The following is a 19,765-nucleotide window of genomic DNA, read 5'->3' on the forward strand; positions in this document are numbered from 1 at the left end:
TTTAAGGTCATCCACATGAATATCCAAATGCATATCCTTAAAATAGGTTCTAAAATATAGGCAAACTTGAGAAATCTTCAGCTAGAGTCTGTGCTTTAAATGACCAAACTGCACGGTTTCATTAGTTAATGTGAAGGAAGTCTTATGGCTCTTGAAGCAGCTTCAACTTAAATAGGGTTGTTTTATAAAAAGCAGATTGATGCAAAATAATAGTGTTTACCAGTTGTCTTTGACCTTTGAGAAAACATCTGATGATTGTTAGAAAATGTTCAAGACTTTCTGATCTTAAGAAAAGAGGCTGTTTGCAATAATCTTTAAGTAATACTTCTGGGTTTGTATCTCTTTCTATGTACAGTTAGCTGTATTTGAAAAATAAATACTTCATTAATGACGAAAATAAGAATTTTATCAATTTATCCCCATAGCTAGAATTATTTTAAAAAGCAAAACTAAATACTATTTTAAAAATTTACCCAGATTTCAAGCACAAAGTGTAAATCAACAGAAGAAAATTAGAGGTATGACATAGAGATTTAATTTTCAAAAGCTCAGACTTTTATACCACTATTTTAAAGTAGAAACATTGAATAACAACAAAACCTGTATGAAATTGTGATTTAGTCCCATTTATATTTCTGCATTAATTCCACAGGATACCTAGGTGAATTGCTACCTATAGTTTACAGAAGTTTATAGATGGATTAGAAAATGAAATGTGAAATCTGTGATATTCCTGCTTTTTATGCATTTACTGATACTAATATTGTTGTTTTTTCTGTTTCATTTAATTCAGGTAAAAAGAATCTTTTTTTTTTTTTTTCCCAGACGTAGTCTTGCTCTGTCACCCAGGTTGGAGTACAGTGGTGCAATCTCAGCTCACTGCAGCCTCTGCCTCCCTAGTTAAAGCAATTCTCCTGCCTCAGCCTACTGAATAGCTGGGGTTACAGATGCCTACAACCACACCAAGCTAATTTTTGTATTTTTAGTAGAGACAGGGTTTCACTATGTTGGTCAGGCTGGTCTTGAACTCCTGACCTCATGATCCACCTGCCTTGGCTTCCCAAAGTGCTGGGATTACAGGCGTGAGCCACTACGCCCAGCCAAGAGAGTCTTTTAATAATTAACACTAACTGTATGTGATATGCAGAAGCTCATATTTACATATTCACAACCACATACAGAATTAATAACAGGCACTTTGAAGAATCTAAAAGGAGTCTTTTATTACTTAGTTGGAAGTGAGTTCAAGGATAAGCTAATTGAAGATAAACCACAAATTAGAAAAGATTCTGGTGTAGCCAAGAGCACTTTAGCCTGAAATTCAGCAGATCTGAATTGTTGCTCTAGTTCCCTCTCTGAAAATGTGACTTTGACCAAATTATTTAACATTTCTGCAATCGATATATTTATCTAAATGATTAAGGAGTTATACAAAATCATTTTCAACCCTACCTGTGTAGTTCTATCGGAATCTCTTGTGAATTTATCTGAAAAAAAAATTCCATGTGTTGAAAGCATGGGTCCCTTGACTTAATGAAGATATTTACCATGTTTGCTTTGCTATATCAAACTGATAGGCTCTTGTCAACTCATCCAGGTGAGCCTGCAGCATGGGTTGCATCTCTTCCCGTGGGGATGGAGTAAGAGTTGCAGTGGACTGCTGTCCGAAGGAGATAGCAGGAGAAGAAGCCACACCTCGGACAGGAGGTGTTGGGACCCTATCATCATCTTCTTCCAGTTCATCTTCCATACCTTGGTGTAAGTAAGTTTGTACTGGCAGTGGTGGGCACCAGCTATCACTGTCATAGCTGAAATTAAACGAGAAAAAAATGCACATTGACAGATATATACATAAACACACACGCACACAATTATAATAGCAATAAGCAGCAACCACATGGTATCTAAAATGATCTCTCAGTTTATTTCCTCCTGAAGCTGTTGGTGCCACCACAGTAAATCACCTGGCTGTTATCTTAATCTCTAATTGTAATTACATCCTTTATCTCAATATCTCAATTTATTCTTAAAAGACCTTATTAGCTAATTGTTACCCCACAGTTACAAGAGGCAATAACTTCCCAACAAACTTACTCATGTGGAAAAACCAAATTGCTAATTAAAGACAATTAATGAATTTAGTGCTTGTAGATTTAACTACTTCCTTCTCCTGTTCATACTTGTTGGCACTAACATTATATGCCAATATAGCTGATTGATTATCTAAGAAGTTATTGGATAATTTTACTTATTCTTATTCTAGATCTCTGACAACCTTTCATTCCATATGTTATTAAGACTACGATATAAATGCATTCAGTATCTCTTTGAGTCTCTTAATTTTCTCAGAAGAAACTAATATCCTCTTTATCTTGTCATCCAAATGCAAATCATAACACCGAAGTTCAAAACCTTGTCCTATAAAATAGAAATAATATTTTTATTGTATTAAAAACAAGAGATTTATCCTTTAAACAAATTTTGAGTGTAAACTATAACAATTATTTTAAAACCATATTTTTAAGGGACTATGGTCTCCAAGCACAGAAAATTAATCCAGAAAATTTTAACCATGAGACAAAATCAATAGCATTTTTATTTCAATTCTCCGTAGACTGAATATTTTCAGAAATCAAATAGATTATAACATCCTTTTAAAAACAGACAAGGAAAAGATGAATAGCATTATTGGATATCATGGTCTTATAAATTCAACCTCTTAAATATCTAATGAATCTTTCTCCTACAATTCATCCCCACTGCCACAATCACACATCAGTTGCCTTCTGTAAACTAGCTGACTAGCTTTCCTTCTCTTCTGTATCATCTTCTGTTCTGCCCTTTCTTATACACGTGCAGTAGAATATATCTCTAAAATCTTCATTCATATCATTCCTAGGCCTAAAATTATTTAGTGATTATAACTAATATTAAAAATAGCTTTCCAACTCATTAGCTGAGTCTAAAAACACCCATCCTCATCTGATAAACGCATCTTTCAAGGTTCATCTCGCACTATTTCCTTAACATTCATATACTCTATTTTTTTCTAAAGTCTGGGTCTGTTTATAGTGCTTCTCAAATAATTTGCTGGTAGGTGCCTACTCTTCCTTCAACCAGATTCACTTCAAACATCACCAGTTTTGTGAAGTCTTCTCTGCCCCACTCCATATGGAATTAATTGCAATTCTATAATACTTATATTGTGGTACTCCCCATATTATATTGGAATTACTTGTTTCTGTGTCTCTTTTCTCCCAATATTTTGTGAGATTCTGAAAGCTGTAATTCTCAGATACTTCTTGCACCTAATATAGTATCTGGTACAAGAGAGATTAGGCAAACTATGATATTAGAAAATATCAAAAATGTACATCTCTAGTCTTGATCTCTCTTACAAACAGTAACTCATAAATGTCAAGATGATTCTTGAATATTTTGACTTGGATGTCTTTTTATTTATTCTGTTTAAAAGCTGGATTTGGCTGGGCGCAGTGGCTCACGCCTGTAATCCCAGCACTTCGGGAGGCCGAGGTGGGTGGATCACGAGGTCAAGAGATTGAGACTATCCTGGTCAACATGGTGAAACCCCGTCTCTACTAAAAATACAAAAAATTAGCTGGGCACGGTGGCGCGTGCCTGTAGTCCCAGCTACTCGGGAGGCTGAGGAGGAGAATTGCCTGAACCCAGGAGGCGGAGGTTGCAGTGAGCAGAGATCGCGCCATTGCACTCCTGCCTGGGTAACAAGAAACTCCGTCTCAAAAAAAAAAAAAAAAAAAAAAAGCTGAATTCATCATAAAACTTGAACATGTATATTTATATTGGTTTTATTCATAATTGCCAAAATTGGAAGCAACCAAGATGTCTCCCAGTAGGTAGATGGATAAATAACTACAGTTAACCAGGCTATGGAATATTATTGTCACCAAAAAGAAATGAGCTGTCAAGCGGTAAAAAGACAAGGGAAACTTGAACACCTATCACCAAGTAAAAGGTGCCAATCTAAAAAAGGTACACACAGTAAGATTCCAACTACATGACACTCTGGAAAAGGCAACACTATGGAGACAGGAAAAACATGAATAGTTTCCAGAGGCTAGATGGGAGGAAGCCATCCAGCAAAGAAGGATAGGCAAAGAACAGAGGAATTTTAGGGCAGTGAAACTATTCTGTATGATACAATAATGGTGCATGCATGTATCACATTTGTCCAAATCCATAGAACGTTCAACACAGTTAGAGCCCTAATGTAAACTATGGACTCTGGGTGATGATGACACGTGAATGTAGGTGCATCAATTGTTACAAATATTCCACTCTGGTGGAGAATGTTGACAGTTGGGAAGGCTGTCCATGTTTGGGGCCTGGGAAATATCTGCACTTTCTGCTCAATTTTTCTGTGAGCCTAAAACAGATGTAAAAAATAAACTTTATTTAAAAAAAACTCCAAAATTTTTTTGGACGAGTATGTGTCAGGGCCCTGAATGTTTCAGAGCACGAATTTCAGTGGGGAAAGCTGATATTAAACAAATGATCGACAATGTGGGATGCTATGGAAGTCAAAAGCAGGACGTCCAAACTAGCTTTGGAGTTGGGCAGGGCTTTGCTGACCACCAGCGAAAGGAAGATTTTAAACAACATTTGTGGAAGCCCAGAGGAAGAGAAAGGAATTTGAAGAGCTCCAATAGGTCCCTAATGCCAAGAGCTGGCAAAGAAGGAAGAAAGCTGGCCGTGAAAGAGGCAGGAGAATTGGGGATGGGCTGCTCAAAGGCCTTATCAGCCCCTAGAAGGAGTCTGAAATTTTCCTGTGGGCCGTAGATATTTACAGAAAGGGTTTTCTGTTTTTCTTTTTAGGGAATAATATCATCTTTTGCATTCAGTCTCCTTAGTCCCTAAATTCTTTTTTTCTAAATCCCAGAGATTTTTCCTTCAAAGCAAGTTATAAATCTGACACCTTTATTTTCATTTCTATGGCCATTTTCTTCTCTTGCTGAGGCTACCTAAATGAGTTGTAAGACCCTGTTTCAGAAGCCCTGTATGGTTTGAAAGAAATATTTCCTCCTAAGTGCCTTTTATAACATTAGACATTATATACAACAGACAGACACCAGTGGTTTACAAATACCGATTTTTGTACTAGAACATACCGTCGTTTAGGTGGTATTCCATTTAATTGACTATATAATGAGTGCTAATCTGAATTGAAAAAAACCTTTGCTCTAAATTGATACAATTTTTATCTGTTCCATATGCTGGAGATCATGATTAAATTTCACTTGGAGAAAAGGCCTATTGCTTGAACATGTTTTACTCAGTGTCCTGGTGGGACTTGATGCTTTTACTTTTCCATCCTCTCATCAATCCTACCCACCACTTACAAATTCATCTACGAAAACATCAGAGTAGTCTGAATAAAAATACTTACTTCTCTTTATTCCACCCACTAAATATGTCTAAGCCTCAATCTAACATTTCAGACAGGTTTTACAAGAATCTCCTGGTCAGAATAAATTAGTGTGTTTTCATCTTTCTATATGCTTTCTTTTCCATGCTGGTACATTTATTTAGAAGAATCCACTTATATCCAATAAGCTGCAGTCCTCCAGTTTTACCTATCTTAATCGTATAAATCCTTCAAGCCACAGGCTAAATCCCGTATCTTGTATAAAGATTTCCTTGATGAGGCCAACCAGCTCTCACACATTACTCTTCTGAACTTGCTCTGACAATATATTTGCTCGTTTCTTTGAAAATTGATTATATGCAGTCTTATGTCATTTCCAGTGTTGGTTCCTGTCACTCTTGACCAATTTATTTTAGTATTTAACTTTCCACATGTTTATAATGCCTTTTCCTCAAGTGCATTACAGTTATGACATTGAACTGTTCTTGTTTTATTATACCTAGTATAATAACTTAAAAAGAGTAGGTCATAAGCATATGTATTGATTTGAATTGAAAACACACAAATCATTTCATTAATTAGAATGCTTCATTTTTTCATAATTTATTTATTTGACTTAAGACACATTAAGTAAAACAGAAACACATAAGAATAGGCTAATCAAAAGAGAACTGTCCATTTTCAGTATGAAATGTGCTTGCTGTTCTGCTTCATAAATAGATATAATTAAACTTACTTTGTAAATCTTATTACAAAAAAAGTCCTTTTTTTTTTTTTTTTGGCCAAAAAGTAACAGGTTCACTTTCCTTACTTACATTGGTTTATTGCCAAGGATATCATACCTTGGAAAAAAGAAAGAAAATGTTCATACATTCAATCTTTTAAGTGAAAATGGTCTATTTTTTCCTAAGATATTTCTGACACTCCAGAGGTAGTAAGATCTCCTTACTTCTGAAAATCTAATAGGGATATACACATGAAATGAAAATTCATAGAGAATATATTAGAAGAAATACGTGTTATATGCATCATGTGTTCAGGAAACATAGGAGAAGTTATAATTTGTTGTAATCAATTCATTTTTATTAATCAAATAATATCAGGGAAAGGAGACCCTAACCATGTAAATATTATTTTTGACATTGTTCAAATACATTGCTTAATGCATTAAATAACTAAAACATATTTCATTAGCTATTCCTGTTAACTAGAATGAAATATTATCACCAATTTTTCCATGTCCTTATTTTTATAAAGATAATCTAGGACAGGAAGAAGCAAATTCTTTACCCCTTTGGAATAGCAAAGCTGAAAAACGTCCACAGATTCATCTACTTACTGTGTGCCAAAAGAGGAAAAATGGGAAAAGAGAAAAAAGAAAATGCTAGAAGGACCTGAAAGAATAAATGATGGAAAGTTGGGGCATGGTGTATATCATATGAAATAGAAGAATGGTCTGTTATCTCTATGGCATTCATGTCTTAATTCATTCCAAGCAACAAATACTTAGTTTTCATACAGTTACCAAAGAAGGGCAAGAAGATTCTATAAATTTTATGAAGTGTAGCTCTGTTTTTATAGTTTCCTTCACATTTACAGATATACATCTTATTTGAGTGATAGAATTTCAACTTTTTCTTGTAGTAACATTAAAAGTACCGTGAAAATGCTGCTAATGCCAAACCAAAGATCTTTCAGTCAACCTTTCACGGATAAGCTTTTGTTCTTTGCCTTAGTGTCAGGGAACTATGAGGCATCTTATTATCCATCTTGCCTGGTGAATAATGATAAAGATGACAGCAAATCAATGCTGCGTGTAAATGAACTTGTAAAAGGCCAGATACAAACACCAAACTACTAATAAAGACACAATAAAGTTCACCACTGGCTGAAACTTGCCAATCTCTAATTGCGGTAACAAAGAAAAGCTCCACTTTTCCATTTAATTACCACTGAATTCTTCCTAGAATCATATGACTATGATAAAATGCATTGTATTTATAACTAGGGATTAATACATTTTGACAATTTTTGGCAAGCTGAGAGAGGCATAATGATGGGAGAAAAATTGCTGTATTACTGAATTAACAATTAAATACTTTTTTGTTGGGTAATTGATAACTTTTGATATTCTGACTTTTTAATATTATTTCGATATTTATTTTGATATGTGGGGAAAGGAAGGCTTAGAATGAAAAATAATGATATCTGGGCTCTTAGAAACAATACTAAATATTGTAACAAAAAACTAGATACATTAGTTTCAAGATAATGATTACCATTAACTAGGTATATCTCCTAAATATGTACCTTTCCTCCAACCCAATGCTATTGCTTTGTTTTATTCCCTTATCATTTACATGATACTGGCCATTCTCCTGCAGTATTACATGCTTTATCTACCTGCCCCAGCCTCTCATCCTCCAATTCATCATCTGTACTCAAAGATCAGAATTCCAGTATGACATAAAAGGCTTCACAATTGACTTCAAAACATCTTCTTAGATTATCTCCTACCCTAAGCAGGTTTTAAACTCAACAAGCCTCCGACATCAGCAACAAATTGATAAAGGGCACAGACAAGCAATTAAGTGCAATATGAGGAGTACTACCACAGAGGAGCAAGCTTTAGGAATAACAAAAACAGAGGCAAATAACCTTAACTAAATAAGGTGGGGTTTCAAAAGAATGACTAATGGGGCTATTTGCTATTTCCCGTTTTCTTGTCTTTTATTGTATTATATTTCTTTTCTTTTTCTTTTTTCTTTTTTTTGTCTCTGGCCAGTAAATTTCTCTCCATTTGCACAGAAAATCACAACAGCAGTAACATTTTGTTACAGTTGTTGACTATGTATTCTATGTCTAGACCACTTTTGGACAGAGACTTTTTCTTGTTATTCTTTGTCCTTATTTTTGGCTCAGTGCCTGGCATCCAACAGCCACCAAATGTGGTTCTATTATTTGTGAATAAATGATTCTAGATTCACCTCAAAAATTAACTTCTACAAGCTTTCCCCTAGCATCCCTGGTATATATGATTGCACCTGTCTGTTGGAAAATTATTAGTTCTTCCTCATTGCTGAGTTAGTGCTTGTCATACAAAATTGTGTTTGTGTGTGTGTGTGTGTGTGTGCATGCATGCATGTATGCATATGTGTGTGTCAGGAGCAGGACAGTGTTTACTAGTGTCTGATCTCTAAAAAGTATCAAGAGTAGGACAGGTGTGGTGGCTCACGCCTATAAACCCTGCACTTTGGGAGGCCGAGGCGGGTGGATCATGAGGTCAAGAGATCGAGACCATCCTGGTCAACAAGGTGAAACACCGTCTCTACTAAAAATACAAAAATTAGCTGGGCACCTGTAGTCCCAGCTACTTGGGAGGCTGAGGCAGGAGAATTGCTTGAACCCAGGAGGCAGAGGTTGCAGTGAGCCGAGATTGTGCCATTGCACTCCAGCCTCGGTAACAAGAACGAAACTCCATCTCAAAAAAAAAAAAACAGGAAACAAAAAAGTATCAAGAGCAAAAATGTTTCTAAATTTTTTATATTTTATATATCAAGAAATGCTTAAACCTGAATTATGAATGTTCTAAATTATAGAAAAATTATTTAGAAGATGTATTCTAAAGATTTCCTCTGTGAATTACTTAATATTAATATTATTAATAGTAGAATACCGTGTTCAGTAATCTTTCCTTTATCAGTATCATACGATTTACCGATTAGAAAACATAAAAGTATAAAGAATACATCAAGAAATGGACAAAACCATGCCCAATCTTTCAATGCTTATTTGCCCTTATTATATTAACTTTAAATATGTGTTTTTATTATAAACAACTAAAATAATAATTTTCAAGTGTTTAAAAACCGAGCTCAAAACATAAGGAAACTGAATTTTGTTGTCAGTATTACTGACTGGCTAAGATTCAACTACTATTTTTAGTAAGAATGATAACATTTTAAAGGAAATACTATGTATTTAAGACAAACAAGAACTTGAAAGAAAGTAACTCAAAATACATATATATAAAAAGTTTCCAAATATGTAAAAACAACTTTGTGCTTTATATCTTAATTATACTGAAAATAATTTGTGTCAAATAATAAAAATTTGCACCATCTATTATTTCATGAATATATCCAATTCCGCTGGCAGGTAATGAAATAAAGTGAGAAGTTTGGCACTGATTTTGATTTAATTCGTTTTATTGCAAGGGATTACAGGAATTATTATAGTCTATGTGTTTTTTTTTTGTAGATTCAATGGGAAGAAAATTTCAAATTATCCATATTTTCATGTGATCTGAGTTCAGGACTTTATATATATAAAGCTTTAACAACACTACTTTCTCTTCCTATTTCACAAGTCCCCATTTCTGTCTTCTCTGACTCTAGCTTTTAAAATGCAGATTTCTAATCTCCCTAATAATCTTTTCTTGTGAAATACACTTCTTTGTTATTTTTTTTTTTTTGCTCATGATTCATGTGGCACTGACATGTTTATAATCTTAATATAAATTAAGATTATAAACAGAATTTTATTATTTAAGTTAGAGAAAGAGGACACAGGATATGCTTTTAGTTTCCCATTTCAAATGTGAACTTAAAAAAATAAAATAGTAATATATGTATATATAATAAGCACTACAATCTCAGAGAGATAAATGAAGGCTTTTGGAGGGAGAGGAAGACATAGACAAAATCTATTTATATATGTGTGTCTGTACATATGTTTAATACATATACAAACTATGGATGTGTGTATATATATATATATATATTATATATCAAAAAAAAAAGAAATAATATCATTAAAGGAAGCTAATATTGTGACATAGAAAATACCCATTACAAAAATTAATCTGAAGACCTTGGAGACAACAGTTATGTACAAAGAAAGAAAATGACAAAAAAAAAAAAACTTTTAAGCGTATGTGATTTTTTAAAAATCAGGCAATAAATAAACCATTATAGAAATAAATGGATATGGTGTAATATCTAAATATTTCTAAGAAAAAAAATTGTGAAAAGAAAAACTGCTTTTATTGTATATTTTTAGCTTACATAGAGACCCAGTCAAAATAACAGTGACTTCGGAATTATAAGGAAGACAAAGCCTTTAGAATTATTAAATTAGAAAGGAGACTATGATTTTTTGACCAGGGGTTTTTTTTTTTTTTTTTTTTTTTTTGAATTAGAGGTAAAAAGTATCAGTGTCTTTGTGTTTAAAATCATTTAAAGCTTAAACTAACACAGGAAAACTAACTCTTGTGAGACACTTGGGAGAGAATAAGGAAACTGGTCACATTTAAAGGCCCTCAAAGGAAATTTTATAGCTTAAAAAGGTTTCCTCACAGAGTGTGCATTGGCTCTGTTATTGTTCTGGCCCCTAAATTCCCATCAGAGCTGATGATTAAAGTTCTACCCACTGGCCAGGTCCCTACAATTATCCCATTGTGATGGTGCTCTACAGTGGCGCCCTGCTATGGCCAGACATCAAGTCATTAGAGAACTGCAAGGGATGATGAAGAAGGTTATTTTAATTCCCTTTTCAGCCCTTCTCAGGAGTGGCTCTTTAGTTCACAGAGCTGTGGGTACTTGCTTTCAAACTAACAAGCAATATTATAAATGGAGGCCGCATTATCATGATTGCAGACAATCTAAGGCACTTGAAGGCCAAGGATTCTCAGTCTTCAATATGCGCTGTTTTGTATTTATCAGCTAAAAATATATAGACAGTGCAAACAATAAAAGAGGGGAAAATGCAATGAACATGGTGGTAGGGGGCAAAGGAAACAATAAGAGAACGCAAGATGATGGCAAAAATGAGCAACAGAGAGGAGAGGAGAGCCCTGGCCATTTTGTTAGGAAATAAAACATTTTTACCCATTTTCTTGTTGTTCCACTGCATAGTGTTCCAGCTCTGTACCAGGAAGGGGCTGGACTGGGGGAGGAGGTAGAGGGACATTGGCCCAAGTGGATCCATTGTTTTTCTGTGGTTTAGAAGAGTTTTTATTTTTCTTCTTTTTTCCACCTTTCCCACCTGAAAGTAATGATGTATTTATTCAGAGATTCCAAATATCAGAATAAATAGAATATATCAGATGGCAAGATGCATTTATGTTTCAAAACACCAGAATCAGTCTGTTGGAGTTGTTAAAAGCTATAAACAATGAAATGATATAATAACAAAAATATTTTAATAAATCACTCAAAATGATATTGCTTTTTTTTTCCCCAGTGCATTAACAGTGGAGCTGAATAAACCAAAAACATAGCTGCTGTATCAAAAGCTTATTGATTTATTCATATTTGCTGCCTCCATGTTTTCATTGTTAGAGAAATAATGGGCCATAACAAATTCTTTTAAATGTCAGATTTTAGTACATTTATAATACTCTTTTGCATAATTTCTCTCAGTGGAAAATGCAGGGTCTAAGGATACAGGCTAAACTTTTCCATTAGAACTTATTCACTTTAGTTAATCCAGGAGAGTAACAATTTTTATCTTAAAAGTAACTGATAAAAATCAATTGGCTACAATCAGGAAAATAACTGTAAATATTTCACCAAGATACATTTTATAGACTTTTAAACTAATGAATGGCATGATTATTTTTGCATATAAATGTGGATAGTTCTTAGCTATTTTAAGCCATAACATTTCATAACATTCCAAAAAGGAGGAAAAATTAATACAGTAATCAGTTTCAGGAGCATTGTAATACAAATGAAATCATGCACAAAATATGAGCAGAAAGTAAGCCGGCAGCATATGAGCCATATCTAGGATTACACAGAGCTTAATGAAATATACTAAATATAATTTATCATTTGGACAGTGATATAGTTTTTACTCTTCCAAAATTAAGCAAATAAAGCTTCTTCCTTAAAAGCGGACCACAGTTAGATGAGGAATGAGTACTTCTTGGAGGAGAATAACAAAGGGCGTTTCTGTAACTATGTAACTTCGGTGACTCCCACCACAGCCTACAGCAATATATCTGCTGAAAATCTAAGTGATCCTTGGGACTTCATCTTTCTGGTACTACAAGTTGTGAGCAAAAATTATTTGTAGCAGGGCTATCTAGCAATATATCACAGTATCACTAGAAGTCTACTCTTCTCCTTTCTTCTACCAATTATTCATCTGCATCAGCCAAATCAGAATATTATGTAATTTAATAGCAACATATTTAAGCACCAGGAAGTGATAAAGCTGTTAGAGATACACTTTATTGCCAGTTATAAAATTGTATATGTTTTCCACATAGCATGCATACCCACACACATTTAAGAGAATATTCCTGCACACAAATTGTTTCACCATGCCTTTTATGATACCTGTTTGGTAGTCTGCTTAGAGGATCAGAGTTTGGTTTTGGGTTTACAGACCAGTTTCCCACTTACTAGATAAGTTACTCAATAGTTACTGCCTACATTTTCACACATGTAAAACAGATGTAAAGTGACTACTTCTTTGAGTTATTTTGAGAATTACAAGAGACAATGCATATCAAGTACTCAGAATGTACTGAAAGTTCAATAAATACCACGCATTGTATTCTTCCTTTCCCGTATCCTCTATCTTAGAGCAAACGCAGCTGCTCTTGATTTCTAAAGCTTTCGCTACTCCCAACTTCTCCAGGCCCAATGAGTATCCCACAAAGAGCCTTACTCTCAGAATAAGAATAAACTTGCTTGAATATAAATTTGTAATTTTTTTTAAGGTACATGAACCTTAATCCTTTTGTTTCCTGAAGAGTCAGCAAAATTATAACACAGGGACTGTCTCTTCTGCTGTAGTATCAGAACTCCATTTCAATGATTAAAAGTTTAAGCTACTTGTCTTTTGTAGCTTTCTCTCTAGTTACACCTCCTTTATTCCTTATTTATTTATATATTAAAAAAAGCTTTTTATTTTCCATAGTACCTTTAGAAACATCACGTGATCACCACCAGAACTGAGTGACAGAAATAGACAAGTTCTTGCATCTCCATTTATAGATAAAGTAACTGAGGCTCGTTCCAAGTGTTATGTGGTCTATTGTCACCCAGTAAGAGCAAAACCAGAATTTGGAGTGCAGCAGCTTTTACTGGAAATTACTACTTCTAGAGCCCTGAATTCTGTTGAACTAATTTTCCAAAGTTCAAGAAAGCCATTTATTACCTACTCTTCCAAACAGATTTTAAAAAATGTATTTTGGAAACAGGTGATTCACAAAAGAAATTTGTGAGGGCTTTCTATCCATCATCCACTTTCACTTCTTTGGGGAATATTTCTGCTCTCTCATTGTGGGCAGTATGGGTAGGATTACTAATCAACACACCTTACTTCTTTGAGCAGTGAGCTAAGTGGTAGGCTCACAGCATGGTGGAGAACATATGACAGAACCAAAGTCACTTACATTGTCTAACATCTGAATCTTGAATGAAGTGAGCCATAGTCTGTTGCTGTTACTTGTAAACAAAGAACCCTCAATAATTTTAAGGTGAGAATTGCCTATACTATCTTTTAAGAGAGAATATTTTAAGGAGTTATATATATAATTGAGGTGTATATAATATGTGTGTGTGTGTGTGTGTGTGTGTGTATTTTTTTTTCTTTGAGACAGGGTCTTACTTTGTCACCCAGGCTGAAGTGCAGTGGTGTGATCACATCCACTGCAGCCTCAACCTCCCAGGCTCAAGCATCCCTCTACTCCAGCCTCTCAAGTAGCTGGGAATACAGTCCAGCAACAGCATACTTGACTAATTTTTGCATTTCTTTTAGAGATGGTGTTTTGCCATGCTGCTCAGGCTGGTAATTTTCTGTTTTCAGTGATGAGATTTTTAATGGAAGTGCTCAGAACTTGTGTATTGAATAACTTATAAGTGTTTCAAAGAGGGTGATAGACTCACTCAAATAATTCAGAAATGTCCACTTTTATCACCGTGATTATTTTAAATTGCTTACATTGCTATGCACAAATTAAGAAAATCTTATAATACCATATGATTAGCTATCCACAAGGTGGTTTGATCTTAAATTTAAGTCTTAGGAAACATACCTATGATTATAAGCATAAAACAAAACTCTAATATTGAACTCAATTGAACTAAACTAAAAAGAGAATAATCACTTCACTCTCATCTACTAAAGAATGCTTTCTATCATCAATTTAAGTAATTCTGCATTCAAATGTAGATAAAGTAGTTAATATAATTCATAGATATATATAAATGTCACTCAGGAGATTAACGGATTCAAAAAAGCACTAAGCACTATTGTGAATCGTGTTCTGCTTACAATTACTCAAAAGGTAACTTTTAAAACTTGATGGTGACAATCAACACATATAGAATACTTAAAGAAAGATTTTTAAAGTCTTGGTAATCTTAAAGATTTTTAGAAGTCTTAGGCTTATAGTATATAGATTTATTTTTACATATTGCATGTGACTTTACATATCTTTAATAAAACAAAGAGGAAGCCCAAGATAAATTACTTTTTAATTATTCAGAGCAATTGTGAGACTTACTATAAATAAATGGCAGTATAAATGACATATAAGGTCATTCAAAAAATTCTCCTATATTATTAAACCCATTTAAATTCATAACAGATGTTTAAAATTTTCTGGATTCTATAATATATCTAATCCCACCAATAGGCAAGAAGAGCAAATGACTCATTTTGAAGGGAAGAGGGAGCATTAACATTTTCAGACTGAAAGGATTCCATCTCCCGAGGAAAAGTAATTTAGAAAATGTTACCCTAATGATGTAAAAAGTTTAACTCTTTATGGCCTTGATGCCTGGTAGCCTGTGACATGTCATAATACACTATAATCTTTTATAAACAACCTGTAATTAAACAAATAAAACAAAATCTCAGTACAAACAAACAGCATGTAGTTAATCCAAACAAATTAAGCAAGTGGGGGCATGGAATAAATTAGAAATGTACAAAGTCATCAGCCATACAATGTAAATGTCATGGTTGAAAGTTAGAGTGTGTCTACTACAACCGCCTTAGTTTACAGGTAAGGATCTCTGGGCCAGGAAGATTTCACTTATAAGTCATTACAATAGGTTTATACTTCTGTCCAGTAAAGGGTATTTCTTTCCATCTGTGATACATAATACCTACATTATAGATTGTTAGTTTGGCTGCTAGGTCTCAAATACATATTAAAATTTATACCATAAAAGAATTATCCATATCAAAGATTGTATGATTTCTTTGGAAATTAAATATTAATTTTCCATATTAATTTTCTTATACAGTACATTAGAACATCGTTCAATAGATAAAAAGTCCTATTACATGATATTTTGAAATCTTGTCCAAAAATAGGAAGTCACATCAATGATATACCAACATTATGAAGCACTCCATAATCATTTCATTGTAGTTGAATTCATCTTTAGGTATCCATGACATGGAATTGACTTTCATGTATGATCTTTTTATTATAAAATTGTCTTTATTCTGTGCTTTAATAAATAGAATTTAGTAGAATGGCATAATTTTTTCTTTAAATATAGCCTTGTATAGTCAGTATATAAAAGGGGACAGTGATTTTTCTCTTCCCTTTCTCCCATTAAGGCAGAATTTCATCAGAATAAAATGTAATTGTCATTTGATAGATACAGGCCTGACAGGGAGCTGTGATTCAGTATATCTTCATGGTGGTTAGGAACACAGGTCATATGCTGGTGACAAACAAATATTTCTCCTTACTGTGATGAGACCAACCTGAGAGACTGCCACTCCTTTCTGAGCTGTTGTGAGAGCTGGTGGTGCTGAAATCCTGAGACTGGTTGTGTGGCATTCTATTAGACAATCCCTCAGCCAATCGGTAGTCAGGAATGTAAAGTAAGGCTAAGGGTTAAAGGGCAGAGGTCATAGTGGCATCATGTGATTAGTTCACAGCACAAGCCCATGCAGAACATGCAGTTAGCAACTCAAAAGCAGATGTTGTGGGAGAGTGGAGGAATGTTTTGTCTAGCCTGTCCTAATGGAAGTAGAGATGGATTGCTGATAATTATGTTAAAAAGGAGCTAAAAGATGAAACCGATTGGTGCTGGTGTGTGGTGGTGGTGGTGACGGTGGTGGAGGCAGTGGTGGTGATAAGAATTATTCAAGTTACTGGAAACATGCCAGTATCTTTTTTTAGTTAAGATAGAAAACCTGGTAATGAATCACTGAAACAACAACAAATACTAACTTCTATCTCATGCACAAATGAAATGAAAATAACTCCTCAGGACACAAGAACCTGACTCACCATTGTTACCTTTGTTCTGATCAGGTAGAGAATAACCAAATCCCATCAGATCTGTTTTTTGCTGAATTGAGCTTTTCCATTGTTGATCAGGCAGATCGACAGCCAATTCATGTATGCTGTTGGAATGCAAAATCTGTGTGGTGGCATATGGGGTAGCCTGTGTTATTTGGCTGGAACTGTTGTAAGTGGTTTTGGTAGTGAAGTCAATGCTGCTATAAATGGCTCCATCTGAGAGCATCGTTGCTGTTTTATCCCCTTGGCCTGGAACTGGTGGCAGCACATCTGTGGTGAACATAGGGAAATGAAACAATTTAATGAGGCACCGGAAGCCCAAAACTATCAGGGTTGAAGATGAAAAATAAGTGTGTCACACTGCACGTTTGCATTTCAGCTGAGATGGGCTTCATGAGCCACTGAAGGGTAGATGATGTACAACCATCGCCAAGCTATCAGCCTCAGTGACAGGCAGGCCTACCGCTCGCCCTTCACGTCTCACCGCTTAAAACAACCCTCCCCCCATTTCCTTCAACCATGAATAAGAAGTTTGAGATATTTCACTACTGAAAAATGCTTCCCGTTGCTCGCTCTGTTTCAGAACCAATAAAGGTGTTAGCACTTTACAGTAGCAATGATAGTGAATCCACAAATCACAGATGAAAAACATCTCTTTCCACTTTATCCTAGGAGACATAGACTACAACTGCTGAATATAATATGCAAACATTTCCAAAATTATACTATCTTGACTGTGAAGTACATTTTTTGAAGTTTTAACTTGCCACTTACTGATGTGATTTCATTGTTCCAGAAATGGGGAATAAATTCTTTTCCCTTGGATAACAAAGGAAAATTTTCATGAATAAGTCATTTTCACCATATAGCAGGATTTCACTATAGAAAAATCAATCTCAGTAATCGTTGAGTTTTTAATTTATGCTACCAACTCCAAAGTAGAGAATTACAGTTTCATGCTGTAATACAGCAAGAGTAAAGTTAAACTTCAGGAACAATGCTGAATATCAATCAGTCCATTTTTCATTTCGGTATGCTGAATTATTTTTAAATAATGCTTTATAATTCAGAACTGCCACCTGTCCCCTGAGTTCTTATTTTCCCTTTTTGGAAGAAAGATACTAAGTGACTCTAAAATAGAAATCACTAAATAACACTACTTTTAATCATGTAGAGTTAAAATGAATCTAATTATTATACAGTACATTTTATAATAATCTATATTCTGAAAGCTTCACTTCATGGGACTTGAGGTCATCAAATCACTTTATTTCTTCATTATAGGACATTTGTAATTATCTTAAACCTTTTAGATTAGCTGATACCCAATAGTACCTGAAATAAAAATTCTTATAGAAATATTACTTTTACTTTCAAATTTTACATATTAAAATTGTCTTCTTTAGCAACTGTAGAAAGAAAGGAATAATGTATTTTGTACACTGTATAAGTTAAGTCTTTCTGAAGTTTTTGAACTGGAATTATTTTACAATTAAGTGGATATGTACTTAAGATAGTGAAGTAAGTATCTTAAATGTATATCAGCGAAATTGTTAAACATATTTAAATTTATAATATTTCACCAGGTTGTATGAGTGAATAACTATTTTTGAATTTCAGAACTTTGGAACTACTTTCTTGCCCTTCTTTCTTTGAGCTATGTACTAATCACAAAATTTGATGTTAAACGTACAGCATTCTCAAGTGTTAACATTATTTTTTGACACAAGAACAGAAAATGAAATACCGCATGTTCTCACTCATAGGCAGGTGTTGAACAATGAGAACACATGGACACAGGGAGGGGAGCACGGCACACTGGGGTCTGATGGGGGAAATAGGGGAGGGACAGCAGTGGGTGGGGAGTTAAGGAGAGACAGCATGGGAAGAAATGCCAGATATAGATGAAGGGGAGGAAGGCAGCAAATCACACTGCCACGTGTGTACCTATGCAACTATCTTGCATGTTCTTCACATGTACCCCAAAACCTAAAATGAATAAAAAAAAATAATAAAAAGTAAAGAAAAATATGAAAAATCTAAAAAAGAAAAAAAAACTTTTAATGTGTAGTATATCCAAATTGGTGAAAATAGATCCTTGACCCGGGTGAGTTTTCAGACTTTTGTTCCTGCCACTTTCACCATGCCTTTCACTGATGAATGTTAGCTGAATATCAATGGTTCTCTAACTTGGCTCCAATTTCACACACTTTGAATTTGAAGTTCTCCAAAGCCTTAATGTGAAGAGCAAGCCACTTCAATGGCAAGCTTTTCAACTGGCTGTGTGCTCAAATGATAAAAAAATGAAATAAAATGTCCAAGAATCTAATGCTAATAATGTTGCTATACCACTAATGCTGCGGCTCTGGATATTGAATCTCTCCTCTCCCTCCTAGATGAAATTAGAGTTAGCCTTTAAGTCTAAGTGCTTCTGTATTGATTTTTAGGCTGCATATTGTCTTCAAATATTATTTGATCATCCCTACATTTTCAAAAAATAAACTGAATTATATTCTAACACTGAAATATTGGAATATTGCATATGAATATTTGGATGTTAAGGAGAGTCCTGTAATATCAAATGATTTGAAACTCTGGGCCGGCCTTCCTCCCCAAAGGCTAGACCTAAATAGGTGATATCATCTTTAGAGAGGGCTTTTTTTCCATTTTCACTTCTCACAGTCCTCACCTACCAATCCTTAATGTTTTAGGCTGTCTGACTGGTGTTTGTTAACACTTGTGTTTGAAACCTGTGAGTTACAGAAACGCTTCCTCTACTAGGAATTGGTAATTGATTCTGTAGTTTTTCAGCCCTTTGGTTATACTTATATTCACATTTATTTCCTTTTGTTTTATATAATTATCTGTATGAATGAATGTCTTCTTCACTGTATCATAAAGTCACTTGAAGACAGGAGCATATGGGCTAGGTCTGCATTTTCATAATTGCTCACCCAGTGTTTTGAAGAGAGTAAGCACTTGCTAAATGGTTAAGTAATATTTTTATGGTTTGCTTTGATAAAATGTAGATTTGTGCCATAATTAGTAACTTTGTTATTACAAATACTATTTTA

At 34.3% G+C, this 19,765-nt stretch overlaps 1 protein-coding gene across 38 annotated transcripts in view; it reads right to left on the minus strand.

Moving 5' to 3' along the window:
- ROBO2 (roundabout guidance receptor 2) overlaps nucleotides 1-19,765 on the minus strand; it is a 1,334,178-nt gene that overhangs the window by 30,579 nt on the left and 1,283,834 nt on the right. For 18 of the 38 annotated variants that reach the window (XM_078358528.1, XM_078358527.1, XM_078358517.1 and 15 more), the window contains 3 exons: nucleotides 16,680-16,961; nucleotides 11,293-11,449; nucleotides 1,548-1,808 (listed from right to left, as the gene is read on the minus strand). In XM_078358528.1, the coding sequence (XP_078214654.1) occupies nucleotides 1,548-1,808; nucleotides 11,293-11,449; nucleotides 16,680-16,961 (700 nt within the window). Of the gene's footprint in view, nucleotides 1-1,547; nucleotides 1,809-11,292; nucleotides 11,450-16,147; nucleotides 16,274-16,679; nucleotides 16,962-19,765 lie in introns of all 38 variants that reach the window. The other 20 variants (XM_078358523.1, XM_078358522.1, XM_078358510.1 and 17 more) reach the window with 2 other exon arrangements.

The sequence above is a fragment of the Callithrix jacchus genome, chromosome 21, assembly GCF_049354715.1.
Source record: "Callithrix jacchus isolate 240 chromosome 21, calJac240_pri, whole genome shotgun sequence".
Lineage (NCBI taxonomy): Eukaryota > Metazoa > Chordata > Mammalia > Primates > Cebidae > Callithrix > Callithrix jacchus.